General features: G+C 47.2%; 2 protein-coding genes across 4 annotated transcripts in view; both read left to right on the forward strand.

The window, feature by feature from the left end:
• The window catches only part of LOC144169203 (striated muscle preferentially expressed protein kinase-like), a 290,267-nt gene that overhangs the window by 116,846 nt on the left and 148,770 nt on the right, over nt 1-24,651 (forward strand). The window lies entirely within an intron of this gene.
• LOC144169202 (peroxidasin homolog) overlaps nt 1-24,651 on the forward strand; it is a 74,604-nt gene that overhangs the window by 25,236 nt on the left and 24,717 nt on the right. For all 3 annotated transcript variants that reach the window (XM_077698241.1, XM_077698242.1, XM_077698243.1), the window contains exons 3-5: nt 3,560-3,767; nt 8,572-8,723; nt 21,157-21,367. In XM_077698241.1, coding sequence (XP_077554367.1) covers nt 3,560-3,767; nt 8,572-8,723; nt 21,157-21,367 — 571 coding nt within the window. The remainder of the gene's footprint in view (nt 1-3,559; nt 3,768-8,571; nt 8,724-21,156; nt 21,368-24,651) is intronic.

Genomic DNA, 24,651 nt, shown 5'->3' on the forward strand with positions numbered 1-24,651 from the left:
TGTGCCCTGCGCGGCGCATGGGCCCGCCCTAATGTCACTAGAACTCCCAATAGTAATACTCGTATCTTTATGGCAGAGGCTTACGGTGTACCTGTTGTTACTCCTATACTTCAAAGCCACATCCCATAATCCATTATCCATACAGATTCCCTCAGTGTTGTGCAGGCATTGTCGTCAACAAAGTCTTCCAAAAACCACGTTGTCAATCTGATAGTCAAGGGTATTATGTCTGTGTATATCCACAAATTTGAACTGGTCCCTTGCTGGGTCCGTGGCCACTGTGGTATAGCCGGGAACGAAGCTGTGGATCGAATGGCTGCTGCTGCTACAGGCAGGAATACAGTAGACATAACCACATTACCCTACACCGACGTGAAACCACACATCAGACAACAACTTCGCAAAACATGGGAAACACACTGGAGTGAACAAGCACACAAGTTACACGTAATAAAACCACACTTGGGACCGTGCACCACCGACACACGCAATAGATACACTGAGGTCGCCTTGGCTAGATTACGGATACGGGCACACACATGCAACGGACTCGCACGTTCTCACTGGATCTCCAGGACCTCTGTGCAGCAGGTGCGGAGAGACCCTATCCGTAATCCACATCCTCATACAATGTAAGGCACTCGATATTGCACGACGCAAACACTTCCCACAACTACACACGTGACATATTCCACCACACCCGTCATACTTCTTAGGAGACGATGCCATGTCTGTTCAACGCACCGTTAAGTTCCCATCAGAAGTTCACTGCTTACAACTCATCTCATACCACCCATACTGTTACCTCTGGTTCTATACACCAGCCACCTGATGTATCTTTTAGTCATTCTTGTTCTTCACCCTGGCCTTTTACACCAGCCGTGCTTATAGTCTTTAACTGATTTTATTCGTGTTCCCTCCTCATCAAATAACTTCGTGTTTGGCGCTCTTTGCACATGTCGGCCTTGCGCCATTAAACTCAAACCATCATCATTGTTTTCTGCCAATGGCGTGTTCCCGTCCCATTCATAGCTTTTGCTTCTTCGTCACATGGTGCCACTGCAGGCACTCGTGCTTGCCGATTGTTTGAGATGCTCCTGATAATATCGAGTTTAGGAAAGGATAAGATTTTGCATCGTGAAAGGAAAACATTTCGCATCGTAAAATCTAGACTTCTTTGTGCCCTTGCTTCATTTTTCTGTAGTAGAGGTGTCAAAAGCTGCGAATCAACCACCGCTCTTTACATCGCTCTTCCACTTCCTCAGGTATTACAAATATCTGACGTTTGTAAAATCAAATTCTTCAGGGCCCTTGTGTCTGCTTACATGGTGTCAAGGCAAGAAACTGGCGACACCAAAACCTTCTTTGCTGCCATGTCCTTATAGCGTTTTTCTTTGCTTTCGTGTTTTGTCTTCTGGTGGTCGTTACCTCCTCAAATTTGTTTTCTGCCAATGCCGTGTTTCCGACCATTTATAGCTTTCGCTTCTTCGTCACATGGCGCCAATTCCGTGAGAAAACAGACTGGCACATGCCACAGGTTGCGTAGGACCAGGGTTCTGTGCTCTTATGTGCACGTGTTCTGGTCATGTGCACTCACTTGCGGTTGTAACGCGGCAAGCACTATTCTACAACTTTATGTTTCATAATTGCAGTTTTGTAAATTTTGCGAAGCCAGTGCACTGCCCCTCAAAGCTCCCGATTCCGGCTTTATACCCCAAGTGTGTATGTGTAACGCCGCCCATATTGTCTGTCGCGTTAACAGCGGTTTTCCGATGGGGGCAGTAGGGAGGCCTTTGGAGGTCTTCAGTTCTCTATATAGTTCGCATCGAGAGCTAAGAGTTCCGAGATCATCCGCAATTTCGTAATTCGGATTCATGCGGGAAATCCACCCATCGCCCGTGCAGGAGCCGCACAGCCCGCGGATCAGCCGTCCGGCGGGGTGCAGCACCGCAGGCGTCGGCGCTCTATTTCACGGTCAATCTTCATAACATTTATGCCGCATTTTAAATGCGATATATTAAATCAAACTTCTCGACATTATTTGGCACCTCTGTTCGCTTAAGATCCCTTCCATTGCGTGAACAATATGGGCGGTGTATGGAGTTTGTTACATAAGGGGAGAGAGGGGGGTACCGGGCATATATATTATATTCGCAACACCTATGAAATGTTCGTCTAATTTCTAATAAAAAATATGGCTGGCATAAAACGCGACCAAGGCCCAAGTTTGAGCGCAAATGAATTAGCCCGGTTTGTTTTCCAAAAAATTAAATTAACCTTCTAACGACGCTAGCTCTGGCAGTCGACGTACACTTAAAAATAAACAGCAGTCTAAAGTTTGTACTTCGTGCCAGGCAACGGGGATCACAAGGACGTGTTTATTCCCAGCGCGTCCTTGCATGAGTGTCTCTACCAATGCTTAAAAGCCCCTTAGTCGCCGTAGGATGTCTTAAAACTATTTTCTGTGTGCTTTAATTGTCATGCTCCCAGGCACGCAACACTGACATTCCGCTACACAAAAGGAAATAAACTATACGGCATCACACACGAAACAACAGACGCGCTCGAAACCACACCCCACGCCACTGCACGCCGGATCCCTCTGCTCTTCATCGATTGGGTGATGGGCATCCGCATGTGCCGCGTGGCCGCACAAACAAGGCGCAGCGCTGCCTTAGCCTGCGTGGCGGCCGTATAGAGGCCTTTTTTGCACGTCTTTATAGTACCATAGATACGTTATCACGGCTGCGTGTGGACAGTGTCCGGACAAATCTTATGGGTCTGCTATCTCGCATAAAGAAGCTTCAGGCGTATTCGCCGGCACGCGACTGACCGCGGATGACTTGAGAAACTGCGCATACCAGGGGCCCTTGCGAACGTTATACAAACCTTGCAAATTGTGTCGCATAATTTTCGGCAAGAGGCGCTGCCTGTCGGACAGTACTCTGGACGGAAGCACGCGGTAAGGCTAGCGAGCGCATAAAGGCAGGGGAGAGCAGCAGGACAGTAAGTGCTGCGAAGTTTTTATCGAACGCAATAGGCAATGTAATACAGACGGTGTTGGTATTTGCCAAGAAGAAAGAAGCAATGACGACAAAACCATTTGTACTACGCCGGCGGTGAGCGGAGATAGCACATTTGCTAGAGTAGAAGGCTAGTACTGAGCATACCCGTTTTCATATCCCATGAAATCACGCATGTGTTTTATGTTTCTTTGCTCTTTTTGGCGGTTACCATTTTCTTGATGAGCCCACAACAGCAGCTGTGCTTTCTTGCGGAATGGGGCCCTTAAGGCTATTGTTTTAATACCTAATGGGCTAAATATAAGGAACTAAATTGAAAGTATGTAGTAAAACGTTTTGCGCCTGTGTTTTTCTCTAGTATTTTGCATTGTAGTTGAGGAAAACCCACTGTAGCCGCTGCGTAAGGCTTCCCCAGAGCAGCGTTTCTTCTTTACCGTTACGTTAACCTGAATGGATGTGATTACAGTTTCTAACCTGTTAATGTCACCTGCCGAGTAGTCCAAATGGATGTTTATAGAAGAGATGTCCTATTTCAGACTGTACGGAAGCCCGATGACCCAAAATGTATTGAGACGAAGTACTTACGCGTCGTCAATAGGGACCATAAAGCCTCACTATTCACCACGAAAGGCCGCACCTACACCCTGGGTATCAAGTACGCTGAAGCTGAAGTGAATCGTCCTTACTCGTGTAAGACTGACAATAATCCAGTGAGAAGTACACGCTTCTTCTTTGACGCTGCCGGTAAGTCACTTGAGAAGGCCTTTTTTCTTCAAATAATTAGGCAGAAATAATTCTTTCTGCGTATCTTTCTTTTCATTGTGCTTATGATATTGCACTGCCCGTTTTTCATCGTTATCGTCATCATCATGATTATCACCGCCTGCTTGTGTCGACTTCAGTACGAAAGGCTCGCCCAAAGATCTCCAGCTACGTTTATGGAATGCTAGCTGAGTCCATTCTCTCCCCCCAAATATCCGCCGCACATCTCTCCATCGAGTCTGTGGGCGGCATCTATTGCGTTATAGGTCTATTTGGGACCACTCTGTTAAACGGATGGTCCACCAGTTGTCCCTGAAGCGCATAACGTGACCCACCCATGCCCATTTCCTTCTTTCAATTTGAACTACGATGTCTTCCATCTTATGGCGTATTCGGTTGGGTGCTCCGGTCCTCTTGCTCGGAGCCGCCAGATGCCAAGGCGGCTCGAAATCAGAGCGCCAGAGGTAGCGTACCAACCGAATGCATCGGCGATCTCGGAGCAGCGCGCAGCGGCAGGAGGAGCGGCAGGCGCGTGCGCGCTCACCGCTACTCGAGTCCGGCCGTGGTAACGCGCGGCGTTTTGTGTCACGTGACCCGTCCTCCCGGGCAGATTGCGCCACGCTCTCACTTCGAAGTCAGAGCGGTTGGGAGCGCTCCGAGTCGGAGGCTGACGCTCCGAAAGAACCAACCGAAGGTAGTTCGAGCGCTCGAATTCTACCAACCGAAGGCGCGGCCGCTTTTCAGAGCTTTCCAGAGCGCTCGTAAATGCCCAACCGAATACGTCATTAGTCTTTCCCCTAATCTACGCGGCTGCAGTCTTATGCCTCAGCATGTCCCCTAGAACTCTCTTTTTTATAGCCTGTTGTGACGATCTAAGTTTTCTATCAAGTCGTTTAGAAAGACTCCAAGTTTCTGCCTCGTACGTCATTACTGGAAGAACACCGTGAATAAATACTAGCTTCTTGAGGGAGAGGGGCAGCTTATAGGTTAGGATGTCTTAATTCTCACTGCAACAAGCTCAACCCATGCTAATTGTAAGGGTAATTTCTTTTTAATGGTTTGAATCAGCAGATATGATTTGCCAAGCTACACATGCTCGCCTACTATATCCAACAACTCGTTACCTATACTAAATTTTCGTGTTTTGGCATGCTGATTGAACATTACCTTCGATTTTTTTGTGTTTGATTAAAAACATGCTGCAATACTTATAGAGCACAAATTGGAAAGCATGCACTGCAAATCCTTTCTGCTTTGACTGAACAGGACAATGGTATCTGAGAACCTTAGGTGGGGGAGATATTCCCCGTTATCCCGCATCTTTCAAAACGCTGCTGCGCATGCGCATGTCGCCGGCAGAGGAGGCAAGAAACAGTCTGACAGAGTCGGCCGGTCTGCTCTGCGGTGACACCACTGCTGTCTGCGGCTGTAACTGAGCCCGTGTAGTGAAAGCATGCGACCGGGTTCGGCCCCCTAGGAGAAAACAAGATGCAGTGCGCTTTGCAAATGCAACTGTGATGCAAACCATAACATGAACGGTGAAAGGTTTGTTTCTAGCGATACACGCAAACCCAGAAGTGGGAGTTAACAGATCAGGAGCTGCCCGCCACGGCACCATGAATGAACGCCCCATTCTGCGTCCCGTCTTAGTCACACCAGGAATCTACACCACCAGTGACAACAACCTGCTGCCACTCTAAATCCTGAGATCATCAGTGATATTACTTCGACGACGATACGCACACCCCGACCAAGGGAATGTAGCCAAGCAGGACCAGCTGGCTGACGAAGGCGGCCAGTAGGCCGCGACAACGCTCGGGCCATGACGAATGTTCCTCTATTTTGTTAGTTCGTAGAGCGTAATAAACGTCGTAAGGTCTATGAGACAACGTACCTTCACACAATGTATGCGATCCCTATTTCGTGGCTACCGACGCTTTGCTGACTTCACTGACTTCGAAGCTCAATATGCGTACACAGCTGGCACGCTTGTAGAAAATGTAAGGCACGTTAAGTCCGTATGGAGAGTTACTCAACTTAATTTAGCAAGCGAAGAATCAAAACCAGCTGATGTTTCTATCGTAAAGCGAAAAACAATAGTACGAAGAGCACATTCTCTTTCGACGGGTGAACTCGCGACCTGCTTGCGAGAAAAATTTGCGATCGTATTTCTTGGCCTAATAACTAACACAGTCAATGGGTTTTAGGTATTCGTGCAGAGGAGCGGGGGGGGGGGGAGGGAGAGATCCAGAGTCGGTTAGTGTACAAGCGCTATTCAAATAATGATCAGGCTCCGTGTCAGCAGTACTATTAAAAAACCTGTTCAGGCAGGTGCAAAACATAAGTTAAGCCTCCACTTTGTGTCCGCGCCATTCTAGTGAGGTCCCTTGCTGCGCCGTAGCCGAGTGGTCTAGAGCGTCAGAAACACCAAACCCCTCGAATTTGGTGGTGCGAATCCTTTAGGTTTAGGAGCTTTTTGTTTTGTCCTCACATGATTGCGGAAAGTGATGATTTTTTTCTCGTTGTGATCGGCACTGCTGCAAAATGTATGGGTCCAAATGACGAGGAGCTTGCGATTTCAGCAGAAATGTTTTTCCTGTGTAGCAATTTTTTGTCCCATGATATTTCCAAGGTTTAAAAGAAATAAACCAATACCAACTTTTCAAACTGACAGTTCTTCTAAACAAGAAAGTGTAATCGTGCGACTATGATGAACCTGCGCGGTTACAAATAAAAATGCACCACAAAAAATCACTTTTCAGAGTATGTTGCTTTGGACTTCGGTTGGTTCGGTTGCTTTCGACTTCGCTTTATTCGGTCAAAATGCTCACAAAAGTAACCTGCACATGCATTTATGCTCGTTGTGATAACAAACAGAAAAAAAGAACGGTGGAATTGAACATATCTGCAGCCACATATAATTTTTTGAATCGCGGAAATCCACATACCAGCCTCAAGGAAGGATTTTTTATAAAGACCATTTTAGGTGTCTGCGTTTATGCTGCTGTTTGACACAGGATCATGTTCCCCTTCTCTACCTTTTACAAGCTAGAAAAAACTAAATGGCGTGAGAAAATTCTTTCCACAGCCTCCGATTGCCACCCTCCGGTAGTCCCACTTCCAGAACCGCTGCAAAACTAAAAGTGCGTTGAAAGCGTACGTCTTCCAGCATAGTTATTACTTTTGTAGCTTTAGGCTGGCTACACAATTCACGTAAAATAAATAAACACGAGCAAAATAGCCCTGCTTTTCCTTCCGGTGCCGCAGCCGCCCTCTTGCTACTCTGCCATATTGATTCACGGTGGTCCCACCAGAGGCCGCCACAGCGAAATGAAAAAGGCGGATTCTCACCCCTGTTTTCCTTCACCTAAGGTTTCTGAACCCATTCCGCAGCCGAGCAGTAAATAACTGTGGGAATATTGTGCTCCCTTGCAGGACACTATTTGTATAGACAACTTGCAAGTTTGTTGAAGCAGTTGTGTAGTTCTGTGCATCCATGATAAATATTTTTGAAGAGCGGAACCTATCACTAGTATAGACCATTCCAACGAGGGCGCCGCCATCTTGCTCCTTGCATGCGCAGCGCCCTCTCGTAGCTGGCCGATTCGCTGGCTTGTGCGTTTGTTCCGCGGCGCATGGACGCCAGCTGCGGATCGGTGAATGTTACGTTGTAGCGCGTTGTAGGTTCTTTTCCGTAATGTGTTCGGACTAAATCTGGCCTTTCGGAAGCCGTAAATTCTGAAATATATCGCTTGATGCCAACATCTAAGAAACGTAGATTTCGCTGCGACATAGTATTGTTATTTTCTTTAAGAATGTTCAGAACAGCAATTTATGAAACCAAATTTGGTTTTTTGTGAATATCAATTTCATGACAATTCTTACTCACTGTTTATTGGCCGATGTCAGACTCAACCGTGTCGGATAGAACAATAATTTTAGGTTTGTTTTGAAAATGAGCATGTATACTTTATTCGGTCGAAAAGAGATAAACAAAAATTTAAGGGAGTCAAAAATCTCTGTACTACGGATGCTGAATAAAAACCCGCAATCAATGCCTTACTCATTTCATACCAACGTAACCCGAGAGCACGAGGCAAAAACATCTTGGACGTACCTATTTTTTTTGCTTTCAACCAGTTAACGGTCACATAGTCAGCTGAAATAGTAATGAAAATGAATGGTACACTGTATGGTAAATCTCCACAATGTATCCGTGCAAGATCACAAGTTATAGTAGTGTGTACCCCATTCTGAATTAGTGTGAATAAGATCCGCCAGAACCTCCTCAGCGTATTGCCTTTCTCAGTTTTTTTATAAATAGTTTCTGACTTTCGCCTGTCATTTCTCTTGTTTGAACCAAACACTCGTTAAGTGTAATGTACACTTCTTATTTGTGGTTGTTCCCATACAAGATGAATTCGGTAGAAATGCTACACAAGCCACGTACCAAACCTAGGGAGTCAGTGCATAATTTATCTCAACGATAGCTGCGTTCTTATGAACTGTGTTCTTTAAAAAAGCGCAAGTACCAACGTCGGGAAACACCAGTCATATTATCAACACTCATGAGACCACTTTTTATGCGCAATAATACGGCAATTAGCGCAACAACCACAAGATATGCCTTGTTAATTGCAAGGACGAACACCTTACGGCACCTTAGAATTCTAAAGAATTTGTGTATTTCAAGGCCAATGACGGGCGTTCGCGGAAATGTACTTCCACAGGGAGAACACGTGGAGCTTACGAAAGCACTGCCAACGGAACCATTTATTCTGCACAGGTGGCGCTGTTATGGGAGTAGAAGCTGAGAGCGACATGTCCACTGGTGCAACAGATACTCCGGAGTTCCAGCCTCCTGCGCAAAATCTTACACTTATGACTGGAAGGGGTGACTCTGCGGGTTGCACCATCATACACTTGAAACTCTACAGGGTATGCACGTAGAAATTGTGTATTTTTCTCTTTGGCTGATATGATGTTGGTGTTATATGTGTGAACTTTTATATTGCAACGTCTGGCTCTAAAAAAAGGTTTATTTACGTTGTCTTCCAGAGTAGAATTCACCATTCATGTAATCACTTCTATACAGCAAAACGAAGTTTAATAATCTATTCATCATGTGCGCTTTCTCACAAACACAATTTGTGGAACCGAATTAATATGCAGGGTTTTCTCATATACAAAGTGCGCGCGTTCAATGAAGGCGTTAGTCAAGATTCGTAACAAGTCAATCTCCCGCCTGCAAACTGATAACTTTTGTTGTGTCAGATAACGCAATGCTTTGTTGTTATTTTGAAATATTTTAGCAAATCAACTATAGAGAGTCCGTGTGGAGCGAGTACTGTAATTTCTCACCCCCCTTTCTTCCTGTGTCTGTGTGTACGTGTTCGCGTGTGCGTGCCTGCGTGTGTGCGTGTGCGTGCGTACGTGCGTGCGCTCTCTCGCGTGGGTGCATGGGAGTGGACACTGCAATCATGATTCCCCATTGCACCGAAGATGTTCATGCAGGTTGTCGAAAAGGTGTATTTCAATGGTTCACTAACATTAAAATAAAGAAAAATATTCCAAAGCACCTAAGCACTCCTTCACACGTAGTCAGTGTACCGGCATTGCTATTCGATTGCCTATAGGATCTGGGATATTTGCTCTATTCTTTCGCTACCCTCTCAAGCCCCACTTCGGGGCAAGACTGCAGTGGTCTGCCCCGTCCCGCAGTTTCTGTTAAGCTCCGTCCTTCAGTTAATCCGCGTGTAAGTTAGCGGGCTCGTTTTATAAACATACAATAGGAAAGGCACATAGTGGCGGAAAGTTATCACTATTTGTTGGAACTGCTATAGGTCACTGGTGAGATTGTGATCTCTTGCTATAGTGATTCATTTTTTACTTTTGTACAGAGTTTTCCATGATACAAAACGCTTTCTGCCTTGCATTTTTCAACAAAAAGTGAAATTGCGTGTATACACATTTATTGGTTTGATTGTGTAAATGAAGAACAAAATTGCTGAACAATTCAGATAAATAGAGCATGTAAAATATATTAAAAACGAACTAACAAAAACGACAATGTATCCCCTAAGCAAACACCAACACATAAAAATAACCAGAAAAATACGTGCTATGCCTTGTTTCGTGTTTACACAAAAATGCAAATTAGCAGAGTTAACGCATCGTTGCTATATTACGTGAATGGAGTACGTCTTCAGAAGGCGTTAAAAATGAAAGAGTTTTTATAAATAAAGAATCAATAAAGAATAAAAGAAAAGAACTAATAAAACCTGAAGCAATAAATGAATAAATCTTTTTTGGCGATTTACGACTTTTGTGGCGGAGTCGAGAGGGAGGGAACGTATTAAAAGGGAGTGAGATGGTCATCACTTTAGTCTGCTGAGGACTGCCTCAAAAGAAATAGCAAATGCTTTACGTAATCACACTTCCCTCGGGCACGATAAGCGAAAATTAAAAGAACAAAATTTACCTAAAATACATGAAAATTACAAAGAATGCAAGCAATTAGTGCCCTTCCACTCTGGGGAGAAGGGAGACGTAGACCGTGGACTCAGTCAACGGAGTACACGAAACAAAACCCGTTTCTTTATGATGGAACAACGGAAAGTTAACGGGACGAGAGGAGGACACAACACGAGCGTTGAAATTTAAAACGAAGCTTGGAAGAACTGCATCCCTACTCTACCGGACAAAAATGGGGATATTCGTTTTCCTCCCTCGTCGTAGGCAGCTTGCTGTCTGTCTAACACACCAACCCAAACCACTAGATCATGTATAACCACGAAGCAGCCTAGGTGCCATAGGGCGCGAAGTATCCAGGGGTAGAATTCGGAGCGTTCTCCATGTAATGTCCATTTCAAGGTGCTCGTTTAAAGCACGCCCTCATTGGGTGAAATTAGAGGGCAGATTGCGACACAGAACATCTATTGGACAAAGGCCACGTAAGTGCAACTCCGTCTTGACTCAAACGCGGCGGAATGGACATTTTCGAAATGCACAGGCCGGAATACCGCACCAGGAACAAATCTCGCACCACTACAACGGTAATTTTTTTGAGGAGGGCACGAAGCCTAGCAGTGTTTGCCAGCGCCCTCCCCTTTTACCTCTATTTCCGGCTCCCCCTTTATGGCATAAACTGGCAACCGGTTATGAACGCGTGCTTAGGCGCGAAATGCACCGGTGAAAATGTCACACGGAGAGCAATTTCAGATGAGAAACTGAGGGCTAACGTTGGGGTTCCAAGCGGGAAATTTCCTCTACATCGGGACATTATTTGTATGTGCCACAGGAGAAGGAATTTGGTGTGGCAAGGGTGGCGACTAAACGTTCGCAGGAAGCGCCTTTCAGCCGTTTTAACGCCCACTCTCACTTCTCTTGGTTTTTCGTACTAACCTGGTAACGGCGCTACCGCAGTTATCAGTTGATTGCGCAACCTGCGAAAAAGAACTCTGTGGTGGCGGGAGAATACCTGCTGTAAAAGGGGGCTGCGAGGTCATGTGGAGGTGCATAGAAGCGGCACCGAGTAAAGCGGCTTCACCGGAATAAAAACTGGAGGGAAGGGGGTGAGACATATCCTGGTTCCCAGTTTAAAAGACCAACCGTCTAACCTTATGCATTTGCACAAAAATGATAATTGGTGGATGTGATATATAAAGCGGTTATAATTGTGCAAGTAGAGATAGAGGCCATTTTGTAACAAATACAAAACAAAAGTAATGCGAGTGCAATTGACGATATAAAAAGTCTCTCATACGGTCTAACTAAACGCGATACAGAGAATGATAAACCAAAGAACAGAAAATAGGAGAAGCCCAAGAAAAGGTGCGCATCAACCTGGTAGTTTTTTGCATTTGCACAGACGTAATACTTCAATAAATACCCTATTAACACCGATTCTACTCTAAATAGAGAATAATGCAAACGTACAGTAATCCCTCGTTATAACAAACTCGCTTTACTCGAAATATCGTTTTTTTGAAATTTCTTCTGATCCCAACCCAAAAAGATGCATTTTAGGCCGCATTACTGGAAGCACACGAAGAGCTGGACCCGCTTAGAGCGAAGTGGCGAGCGGAGGCATAGCGGAGCGGCGGCGATACGGCGGCGAGTCAGGCGGTCAACATGGCGGGTTAACAAGCTGGTCTTTCCCCTGCGATTTTTTCGAGCCAAACAAGCTCGATTCGCGCCATCCGTCTTTAGACAAACGGTCAAAATGCGTGGTAGGGTCATTGAATTTGTTTCTACACATTGGTAAATAGTGTGGGCTTGACGATGCCCGAACACCTACACTCAAAGCGTAGAATTAGCAGTGTCGTCGAGCGCGGGGCGCCGCAAATATCTTGTTCAACAAAATTCACTCCGGCATATTTCGCGAAAAATTTGCCAAGTGATCATGCGAAACCCTAGTGCAAAACCTCTCAGTATTCATGCTTGCGCTTTGTACCCACGATGAGCGGTCAATCATTGTTTTTTGAGTTCAGCAAAAACAACCTTGGACCCTGAGCCACGTAATTTGCGACGCTTACCGGCGCGAAACTCTCGTGGCTTTGCGTTACGCCCGCCCCCTCCCCACACCCACCCACCTTCTGTAAAAGTAACCACTGCCTTCTCCTCCTCATTCGCTTGGCCTTCTGAAAGGCGTTGGGACGCCAGTCACTGGTTGGTCAAATTGGAGAAGGTATTGCTCGCGCCCTGCAACAACATGAAACAGCCAAAGCTCAGAGCTTTTTTTTGCAGCTGAACAAAATGTTTCTGCACTGATTACATTGTCCTTTGATTTCGCCTAGTTGTAGCGCAATTAAATGTTCACTACTTTAGCTTCGCTCGAGTTGTCTGTTATATCGAAATACCGCTTATAACAAAATTTTTCTCCGTCCCGCTGACTTCGTTATAACAAGGAATTACTGTATACGAAAATAGACAGACACAATAACTTTAATTGGCAAAGCCAGGACATAAAAAATGTGTGACACGTCTCGTATAAACTGCAGTCACGTAGCGAACAAAAGGTTATAAACAACCCCGCAGCAAAACTGCAACTACAAAAAAAATTCAAGAAAAGCCCCAATGACATACCACGGAGCATTAGCGCGGCAATCCATAACTGAGGGAGTCAACAAATTTATCCTTGCAACATCGTAAACGAAGAAAATGGCGAAAACCAGAAAACAAAACTCGTACAAACAAAGGAAAAGGAAATTCACTCTCTTTAGGCAAACACTCACTAACACAGAATAAATGGACAAAAAGCAGAGCAATTTGGTTGGTTATAGTAAAAAGAGGCTATATTAAACTCGGAATGAACACATACGCATTGCTATACAACTCTCTTCTCAGTTATATGTATGCGAAGTTCGGAAAATCGGCGTCCATAGCCCTACCATACATTACATCGGGGAACCTGCTTTCATATCCACCTACCTGCCGCATGTGTAATTTCATAGCATTGTCTAATTATCCCTATTTACCTTAATTATTATTTCTAACGGAACTTTCTGTATCTCTAGCCCAAAAATGTATATGGACAGCGCAACACATTTTTTAAATTTTCTATTAACCAGTCTTGAAGCCATGGGTAGCGAAAGGGTAGAGATACGTGCCCGCCTCGTCTTCTGAATGCCCTACGTTGGATTTGAAGGCCCAATTTGCCAATTTTCTTCGGATTTTATTAAACCACTTTGCTGATCGAGCTGTCCTCATAAATTTGAAGTCACTCCAAATATTCTCTAACCTGTCTAGTTCTTGAGCCACACGTTATTTTCTTTGCCACTAGTCCGCCATGTTCGGGCCGACGCCAGATTTTCTCGAAACTGGTGAACTAATGCTGTCGCCGTTAGAAAAGCCGAATGTGATGTGATGCCGCCACACGAATTTAAGCGCCTCTGTTTTGCGTTTCAAATATTGGTGCGGCACGACGCATGCAAACGTTGGCGCCCATTTAACCGCTTCCGATACGCCGTAGCCTGTACAGGTGTCAGTCTGTCTTTGCAGCAGTTTCCCAATTACGCTGCAGTTTCTAAACGGCGCTGGCTAGCGCTCCGAGATTTGAAAGCATGTTATAAAAACGATAACATAGAAGTAATTCCGGTTAACTTTCAAGGCATAATAAAATATGCACAAACAGAAATATTACAAATGTTCATATAAGGCACAAGACAACAAGAAATTCTTGAGTATTTTAATTGTCGACTTACGTACTGGAACACGCGCCCCACCACGTGCGAAAGCGAACGCCTCCGTTTGCCAAAAATGCGGCCTGACGCCCCAGCGTCGTTACCAGTATACTAAAGCAACGCTTTCTACCTTTACCGTCCAAAGTTTCTTTCGCTGCGCGCGGGACTATAAATTCCCAACTCCGGGGAGGCGGCGGCAGGGGTGGGGGGTGTGGAGGCGCAGGGTTTCACTCACGGAACACACTGCAGATGGCATGACGAATTTACCCAGCGTCCCCCGCGCAAAGGTGCAGCTCAAGGCCGGGCACGTCGCCGGTACGGATTTGTCGTCTGCTTTAGCGACAGTGTTTTTGGGGTATTTTGGCGCAGCTTCGCGTCCATTGCGCGCTTTCTTCGCACGGCTTGATTAACGTGTTCGACAGCACCTCCTGTGTAAACCGGACCACACAGAATTAAGTCATCGTACGGCAAAAATACGTTGAGGATTGGACCCGCCGCGGTGACTCCGTGGCTAAGGCGTTGCGCTGCTGAGCACGAAGTCACGTATTCGATTCCCTGCCCCGGCGGAAGATTTTCTGAAGGCGGCGGAAAGCAAACACGCCCAAGTGTACGAGATTCGGCGCACGTTAAAGATCCCCATGAGGTCAAAATTAATCCGTAGCCCTCCACTACGGCACACCTCGTAACCTGCGTTGAGTCGGCGCTTAAACCCTACAATCAATCAATCAACGTTGAGGATTGGTTTGAAGGTCCGGAAAACAAAATGTACAAACCACATTCAGGCATCCGGCCGCTAGAGAAACGCTACCTTTTTGCGCACTGCTTGCCACGAGTGGGACTCCGTTTTCTAAATTGATAAATACCAATTCGGTTATGTTTTACCAGGAATTACAATAGGCGGAAGGAGCAACGGCTCCTGATAAATAGCGGTAATAAAAGTTCCCTCAGCTTTCTCGCTATTCTCAAACTTACTTAAACAACTGGTGTAAATAGGTATAAATGGGAACCACTAAGCTCACATTCCGAATTGTTTCGGTGTCTACGCTTGTGTCTCTCGGTGGTGTAGCCCCGAGGTAGCCCATTATGATGACTAGGTTCCGCTGTCTCACGCTTCGAACGACGGTTCTCTTCTTTGATCTCGTTATGCCAACGCTCGGCCGTGGCCGACGCTCCTGCGTTTGGGACGCCACCCCCTTGAAGTCCAAGCAACGGCTGGCAGAAACACTTGTTTCAGTCTTTGTAGAGCCACGTGTCTGATTTCATGTGAAATCGCATGGACAATTGTTGGGGGTGTCGTTTAAAGCTTTGTATTCCAACTACTTTCACAGCGTGGATTAGAGCCATTTTTATTGATAGAAGGAGGTGAAAGTAATTGTATAAAAAATCAGGTCCAGCTCTCTCCGCGTGTTCGGGTAGTTCGGCCCGCAAGAGAACAACAAACGCTTCCGCGACATTCCAATGCTATGAAAACCGGTGGGCGAGTAGGCAGAAAGAGACCCTAATTGACGCCGCGGAATCAAGGCCAGGAATTGCCCGGATTTCACCTCATTCCGAAGGCCTCTTCCTCGAAAGCCACACAGCGCCCGAGAACTTCTTACGGCCATTTAATCATGCAGCTTCGCCTCCCCCTTTTCCACGGAGGAGCTACGACACCACCTCGAATATCTGAGAGAAGCTACAAGAAGAGGCGTAATTGAAATGGAGTTCATTCACTGGTGCAAATTGTGGGTACACCTACCGTCGAGATTCGGTTGCATGGGTGCGTTGTTAGCAGCAATGAAGAGGTAGGGAATTCCCTTCACGAGTGGATACAGGAGAACATTGACTAGGACGCCACCTACACCGCAACACTGAGTACGACAAAAAACCGACCGAGACAGTCGTTGCTGGTTTTTTCCTCACACCCGCCACCATTTCTTCTCAAATCGCAGCGCCAACCGTTACTGCACCGTCATCCTGCCTGGTGCATATGCTTACAGCGCATGGCGTATATTCTGGTGAATATAACGTGCCGTTGGGCGAGTTGGTACATACTGAATGGGAGGCTTAGCGCAAAAAAGAAAAGGACAGTGGCAAACGTGACAGGCGCTACTGTCACGTTTGCCACCGTCCTTGTGTTTTTGCGGTAAGCCTCCCATTCTGGTGAATATGTTTAGAGAGGGAAATAGCGTCCATAAAACTATTAGAATTAACAACCCTCACACGAGTGGCTGCATTCAACTCTTTCATGGAACTCTCTGCGACATGCTATTTATCTATACTAAGCTGCATAACTTTAAAACTGGAATCGCATGCTATATGTCTTCACCTCCGCTCTTGATACGCGTATTCAGCGAACCACCAGATACTCGCTTTTCGTGCTGGATTTCCGCAATTCTTCCTACATTCGTCATTGAAATCGCTTTCGTATCCGCGTCCATTTCTTCTGCCTTCCCGTTATCTCGCCAGCTGATTGCTCGGCTGATGAACTTACACCACAAAATCAGCATCCGTGATGAAGCCACCCAGCAAGAAAGAAAAATCCTGCGCTGTGGACGCCAAAGTAATCACTCTGGCTATGCCTTTCTGATGCCTTCCGATTTTCCGATGCCTTTTCATAAACCCAACATCCACCGTTAACTGTCAAGTGTTTCTAGAGGTTGCGTACATCGACAGTCTTAGATGTGGAACCGACAACACCGATGTTTCTCGCAGAAAGCATTACTCCAGGTTAACTGGTTGATGTGCGGGACCCCGAGGAAAGTGTTTTTGTGACGTCAGATGGAATGGCGAATTTCAAGTATTACCTTTTTGGGCTGTGCTCCGCCGCGACCGTTTTTCAAAGGCTGATGGACACCTTGCTGTCAGGCGTAGATTGGCAAACGTGCTTGTCGTGTGTCTGGACGACCTGATCGTAATTTCGGCCCATTTCCAATAACACCTCGAGCGCCTGACGTCGGTCACAGAGGCGATACGATTCACCAAACGTAGTCTGAAACCCAATAATTGTCACTTTCAGCTCGGGCAACTGCTGTCCATTGGCCAAGTAATCAGCAGCGCTGGAGTTGGTCCCCGATACTGGGAACGTTGAAGCGGTTTCCGAATTCTCCACGCCATCCAACTAGACAGCCATTAGACTTATGTTTTGGGCCTATGTTCATATTACCGGGATCTATTGACAAGATTGTCCACATAGCATTTCCTCTTCCACCTGTTGTGCGAGATCATGTACGGTCACTCTGGACTAAACAGAAACAGAGGGCAATCGGCAATCCCCTGAAATAGCTGCAAAAGACACCCGCCGTCACCAATTTCAACACAAACACCGGGACACTTCCTACACCGAAGCCAGTAACGTTGATCTCGGAGCACTTCCCTTGCAACGGCAAGATGGTGCCAAAATGATGATAGCCTGCACACGCGGAACATATTCACCTTTAAAGGGCTCTTCCTCGGCAACTGAAAGGGAGTGCTAGCCGTCGTGTTTGAGTGCTAAAATGCGACCATCACTCACTTTGCTAGCTGATGAGTCCCAAGGACCTGACTTGACGCCTAGCACGGTGGGGCGAAGAATACGACGTCACCGTCGTGTAAAAGTCCGCCCAAGAGCATGCCCATGCCGGCTGCCTCTCGCGGGCACCAGCTGTGCCTTCCTTCGGCGGAGAATGGGTGTGACGACGCCGAATCATTTGTTCGCGTGGTGAACCCATCCTGTGCGTCGGAACGGCAAAAACTAGACACGGTGCGGCGGCCACTGATTTATTTCTTTAAAAGACGCCCCAAAATCATGCCGAGGCGGTTTTTCGAGGGAGCTTATCCTTATGTCTCCGTTCTGGAGTCATATACGAGAACCTTTCACCGTGTGGATGAAGCTAACTGCTTATTGTACCCTAAGGAGTCCAAAACAACTTTTCAGATACTTTCCATGACGATCCGTCTAAAAAAAACCTCGTATATACGCGTAAACGCGCTATGCTCCATTAGGCATGCTACTGGGTCATGCTTTCTGTAGCTTGACAAATTCCACAAAACTGATTTAAAACGTTTCAAGAAGAATTGCTAAACACTACAAACCGAGCGGACAAAAAGGAAGAGGTTCAAGACAAGTGCTGCCTCACAACTAGTGGTTTATTGGAATACGGGTTGTCATGTAATACACGCACAAGATAGCACAGAAGCTTAGCAATGTCGGATGCCACTGCGATGTACAAGTCGTTTTCTCTGTTAAGAATTAAACACGCAGGCTATGTTCGTTGACGAACACGAGAAACGCCGACAAGCAGCCAGCGTTTACATCCCCTGTGCTAAACACACGCGTGCTTGTGTGTCTTGTAAAATAGTTGTCGCTTACCGCATACCGCTACATTAAAAATGCGCACCCGGCTTCAGAAGTTTCCGTGACGAGATGTCGCAAAGCGAGGTCAATTTGTCCGGAGTCTGGTCTGCAAACTCCTGCCACGCCTACGGTGATCTTCATTTAGCACGGCACATGAAATACTGAGCCGTCATTCTGCAGAGAAATGGGCTTCGACTTTTGAAATCGCGTCCCGGAAATTTGGCGAGTGTGTACGTCGTGCACGCGAGGGCAATTGAAATTCACACCCAAGAGAGAACCTTGGGGCGATAAACATACCGTATTGCCGTCCCTTCCATAACTTTCGCTACTTCGTCACATGGCGCCAATTTTGTCAGACAACCGACTGCCACACGCCACAGCTTGCAAGGGACGAGATTTTTGTGCCCTTATGTGCACGCGTTCTGAACATGTGCAGTCACATTCGGGTGAGACGCGGCAATTACTATTATGAAAATTTTATGTTTAAAAATTGCACTTTAGTGAATTTTACAAAGCGAGTGCACAGCCCCTCAAAGCTCCCGATCCCGACTTTACACTTCAAGTGTGTATGCGGAACGCCGCCCGTATTGTCTGTCGCGTCAGCGGCTTTCAATTGGGGAACAGCCGGGAAGATTTCGGACTGTCTTAAGTTCTTCTATATAGCTCTCACCGAAAACTAGGGGTTGCGAGATCAACCGCCATTTTGTAATCCGTATTCGTAAGGCAAAGTCACTCGTCGGGCAGTGCAGGAGGTGCACGGCCGCGGATCACCCGCCATGCGGGGTGCAGAACCGCGAGCGTCGGGGCTCCTTCTTTCGCGTTCAATATTCATACAACCCAATACGCATTTTATAGTCAATTCATTACATCAAGCTTTGTTAATTACATAAATATTTGTTTTTATTTTTGTTTTTAAATATGACTGGTGTAAAACGCGACAATGCGCCAAGTCATAGCGCGAACGAATTAACGCGGAGCTTTCGCAAAAAAATATTTGTATTGGCTTTCTTAAGCAACGTTAGCTGCGGCAGTCGACCTACACTTTACAAGAAATAGAACTCTATAGCAAGTACGTATTTCGTTCCACGCAACGCGGCACCCAAGATGTCAATTCTCACCTTTGAACGCGTCCTTTGCATAGATGAGTGTCGCCACCAATGCGCAAAAGTCCCTTCAGTCGTCGTTGGACATCTTAAAACTATTTTCTGTTTACTTTGCTTTTCATGCAGCCAGGCGCGCTACACTCCATGATTCCGCTACGCAAACGCACATAAAGTAAACGGCATCACACACAAAAGAAGGGCCCATCTCCCCGCGAGGGGGACTCGAGTAAATGCGTCGCATAGGGGGTGGGTGTATTGCGTTAACGTTTAGTGTTTGGGGAGTTGGTGGTAGTGAATGCGTTGTATGAGCAACTTCTCGACGTAGTTTGAATAAGTCAAGGATATAAGGCGCGTTCGTAGCCTTTCATTCTGTGTCGGTTTTGTGGCGCAGTGGCAAGAGCACCATGTACCTCGCGTTCCGCCCACAGGTAGTGAATGCGTTGTATCAGCAGCTTCTTGACGTAGTTTGAATGAGTCAAGGATATAAGGCGCGTTCGTAGCCTTCCATTCTGTGTCGGCTTTGTGGCGCAGCGGGTAGAGCACCATGTACCTCGTGTTCCGCCCGCAGGGTCGTGGGATCGAAAGCAGGCGCCGGTAAGTATTATTTTTTTATGTAGTGTAGGGGGAGGGGTGCGGACCTGTTGTTGAGAGCGAGGAGGGTAGCGTGATGCGGGAGAGGAGGAGTGGGGGAGAGGGCGCACCTGGAACGGCTGTTGCGGACGCCGAGGCACGCCGACAACGCCGGGTGACATCGTGAGTTAAATAAATGCTCTGCATTTAAAAGTTAGACGCGCACAAAAACACGCCGCATGGAATTGCATGCCGGACTCCTATGCTGTTCCTGAATCGGGCGCTGGGCATCCGCGTGTGCAGCACAGCCGCCCAAGCTTGGCGGAGCTCCGCCAGCACCAGCAGTGGTTCTGCAAGGCTTTATAGTAGCGAAGCGACGTGATCACGGTGGCGAGTGGAAAGTGACCGCACAAATCTTATGCGGGCGCCCTCCCGCATTAAGAAGCTCTATGCGTATACTTTGGCGCACACCACACCGCGGATCAGTGGAATAACTGCACGACGCAGGGGCACTTGTAAAGGCTCCACAAACCCTGTAAAATGTGCCGCATAGTTTCCTTGAAGCGGCGCTGCCCGTCGGACTGTACTCCGGATAGCAGCACGCAGTGAGGCTAGCGAGCGCGAAAGGCGACGGGAGAGCAACTGGACCGTGTCTGTTTCGAAGATTTCAGATAACGCAATATGCAATTCAATTGAGGCTGCGTTGGTATTTGCCACTAAAAATGGATCAACAACGACACTTTTGTTCTATGCTCGCGAGGTGCGGACATGGCACATTTGCTAGTGTACGGGGATGCTATTGTGCAGACCCTGTGATCATATCCTTTCAGAGCGTGCATTTAGTTTACATTTGTTTACTGTTTACGGCGGTTGCCATTTTCTTGACGAGCCAACAAGAACACCGGTGCTGAATAGCGTAGTGGGGCCCTTAAGGGTTTTTTTCAACACCTATTAAGCTAAATGTAAGGCACCAAATTGAAACTACGTCCACAACCATTTTACACCTTTGTTTTTTATTGTAGTGTTTTGCATTGTTGTTAAAGAAATCCAGTGGAGCCGTGGCGCAAGGGTTTCTCAGGGCCGCATTTCTTCTTTACTGCTAGGTTATCCTGAAAGCATGTGATTACAGTTTATAAACTAATAATGGCGCTATCCCAATAGTCCAAATCGTTTTTTATAAAAGATGGGCCTTATTTCAGTTTGGATATACTCGCAATGACCCAAGAAAGATCAGAACCCTGCACTTCCAAGTGATCCTAATGGACCCTAAACACTCACTGTTGACCTTGAAAGGACGCTCCTACATGCTGACGGTCCAGGATGGCGAAGCAGCTGCAGTGAGAGGTTCTTACCTGTGTCGGGTTAACAGCGATCGCATGGAAAGTACGCGCTTCACCATTGATGTTCCTGGTAAGTCCCTTGACTAGGGCTTTTTGCTTCATATAATTAACCGGAAATCGCCATTTGTACCTATGTTTCTCTTTAATGTGCTTATGTTATCGCAAAGCCCGTGGTTTTCTTTGTCGTCATCATCATCATAATCATCAACATCAGCGGTGTTGTGTCCACTGCAGGACGAATGCCTTTCCCAAAGATCTCCAGCCCCGTCTCCAGAAGAGTTTGTGCCCGCTGCCCTCATGTATACTCCTGGCGAGTGCTCGCAGAGTCCATGCTTTGCCCCCGAATTTTCCCAGCTCATCTCTTCGTCCACTCCTCGGCCGACCCCTATTGCATTAAAGGTGTAATGGGAGCCACTCTGTTAAACTGGCGATCCACCAGTTGTCCCTTATGCGCATTACGTGCACCGCGCACGCCCATTTTTTTGTTTACTTTGAACTAGAATATCTTTACCTTAGCCCATTCAGACCTGAGACTTTTATTCCAAGATTTTTTTTCCGTGGAAATTACCTCAGTGAAGCCCAAAAAGCAATACAAGACCCTATTCCAGCCGCTCAATCGATATAAATGACGGCGACGTGTCCTATTTGTAGGACACCAGGGCTTAGTGCTTGTAGAAAGCGATAACACAAAAAAGTAGGACAACAACGTACTTCCTCTCATAAGGACTGATCTGAAGGTGCAAATACTAGCGCAGACGGAAAAGCTTTTACAATGACACAAAGAGCTAAATTTGAGTGATAAGCGTTGAATCGGTTTTTCGTGCAGAGATGCACAATTCCCTTCTCGCACTTGCTTTTAGACTTTGTGCTACAACTCTCAAGCTTGCATCGCTGTTCTTTCGGTGCTAGCTGAGGCCAATGGCCAAGCTGGTCATAGCGGACGTGAGATAGTAGTCGCTGGATGGTGTAGATGTGCCTTTTCCGACGCTGAAGAGAAGATCAAGATGGCCTTCCGCCTTTTTGGGGCTGGTCGGTAGTCGCGGGTTTTGTAATGGTTTCAGCTCCGCTCATTGTGAATTCTACCAAATTCATTTGGTCCCTCTTGCTGACTCATTGAATGTGAGCTTGACGCTTGTATTTCATTTATGAATTTGTCAAGCAAGGTTAATGAAATGTGTTATTACTCTGAGGGTCTATTTTTTATAGTAAAGATGTTCGGTACAGACGTATCGGAATATCGGTTTTGTCCACAACACCCGTGCTCCGGTTGCATTCCAGAACATCCGCGGTACGCTTTACCTTTATAAAGCCTCCATCCACCTTCGTCCACCTTGACACTTCATCTTGGTCCTCAACGCCAAGCAACTTGGGTACCAGTGCTACCGGCTGGTGTGAGCGCCTGCATGTGCCATAATCAATACTAATTCGTAACGACATCTTCCCTGCCATTACGCCGACCCAGCTCCAGGCCCTTGCGAGGCCTGGGACGCGCTTGCTTTTTCTGTATTTTGTTCACACCTCTGTCGTGGTCAGACCTGTCGTTCAATCTTCTAATCAACGCTTTCCTTTCGATAAGTTCAATGAGACTTGGAATGACACCTCAACGCCCCGGCCTTCACGCCCAGCCCTCACATCTGGCGCCGTCGACGCCCGAGCCTCTGTGCAGCCACGCAAGTTCGCCAACGCGATAACTAAGCCTATCATCGTCGTTCGACAGAAGGTGCGCCATTTTGTCTTCCTCGCCCGAACGTTTCCCGCCGTTCGCTCGCTCGCCTCCTTGTGCGCGTGTGCGTGAACGTGCTGGTGAACGCACCGGCAAGATTGTGTTGTGTGCGTGAACGCCTGCGTGCAGCCGGCTCGGCGGAATATCATGCCGAGAATTGTGTGGGAGCGCCTCGACCCAGTGACGATGTCGCGTCTAGGCATCGACTTTATAAGTGAAGAATTGGAACGGCAGCAGCTGGAAAACGCCGGTTCTTAGGAGGACCTTATTCAGCGACTCGAGGCCGACATTTAGTAGCAGCGTGAAGCTTGCCCCCCGGGTTAAAGCGAAGGCTTCTGCCTCGTCTGCTGTGGCGCCTTTAACGCTATCCACAGCCACGTTACAGTCTTGTCTTGCCGTCCCAGCAGCTACCTCGCCCTGCAATAACGGTGACGACACTGCCAGAGCTGTCGTCTTCCATCCCACCGTTTGACGGTTGGCACAGCCATAGCGTTAAAGTATGGCTCGATGACGCGCAACGAGTGCGGTAGCTTGCTTCGTGAGACGACGCTATCACACGCCTGACCGCTCCTACACAGCTCGAAGGTACGGCGCGGAACTGGCACCTTGCTTTGGGTAACCCCTACGCCACTTGGGTCACCTGGAGTGCAGCCCTAAAGGACACACCTTCCGCAGGCATGACCGTCATCGAGTGGCAAGAAAAGCTTAAAAAGGAACCCCAGGCCCCGGGCGAAACCCTACACGAGTCTGCCTTTGCCAAGTTGAAAATCATTGAGCGTTGCCCCGTAAAGCTATCTGATGCTCAAAAGATAGACTCCCTGCTGCAGGTACTGCGCACACAACATATCCTCACTGCTATAGCAACCAATCAGACACCCACGATAGCTGATTTTATCACCACCTGCACCGGCCTCGACTGTTGCGCGCAACATCTCCATGCCAAAGCAAGCCCGCCACTAGTTGGTGGTTTTGTAAAGCCGCCGACGCTACGATGTCGTGCCTCTAGGTCTTCGGAGCGTGAAAAGTCTCACCCACGACCGTCGCCACCACAGCTTTCAAGAAGTACACCAGGAGCTCGCATTTCTCTGCTGCCCACTGATCAACAAGAAGCCGTTTACGCAGCTATTTCGGCACAAAATAAAACCCCTGCTTTTCGTCGCGCCCAAAACCTGTCCTAAGCCGTCTGCTACCAATGTCATGACTCGGGGCACTTCACACCCAATTGCAATACTCGCACAAGCTGCTTACCTCCGGCAGTCTCATCAGCGCCTCCAAAGACGGCCAGGGCACAGATGCCTCCAGCACTGCACAGTACACCCGTTACGTTTGATGCCTCGCAGCAGCAATGCCCCTTCTTCAACGCAAGCGACGTTGGAGCCAGTGAATGCGAAGCCCTTCGTGACTCGGGATTCAAACTGACGCTGATATCTAAACCCTTTGTGCCTGCAAGCGTGGTCACCTTGAGGACTTAGTACCCTCTTGTTAGAGGAACACAGTGGTTCCTGTCCATGCTGTATTTTTAAAGATATATGTTAGCCCATTCTCAGGAGTGATTCGAAGCTGCTTTTTTGGATGATAATGTACTCCTCTTCATTCTTGGTGAGGACTGGTACGCTGCACCAGAAGTACGT

The sequence above is a fragment of the Haemaphysalis longicornis genome, unplaced genomic scaffold, assembly GCF_048455015.1.
Source record: "Haemaphysalis longicornis isolate Haplotype H1 unplaced genomic scaffold, Haemaphysalis longicornis Haplotype H1 scaffold_2, whole genome shotgun sequence".
Lineage (NCBI taxonomy): Eukaryota > Metazoa > Arthropoda > Arachnida > Ixodida > Ixodidae > Haemaphysalis > Haemaphysalis longicornis.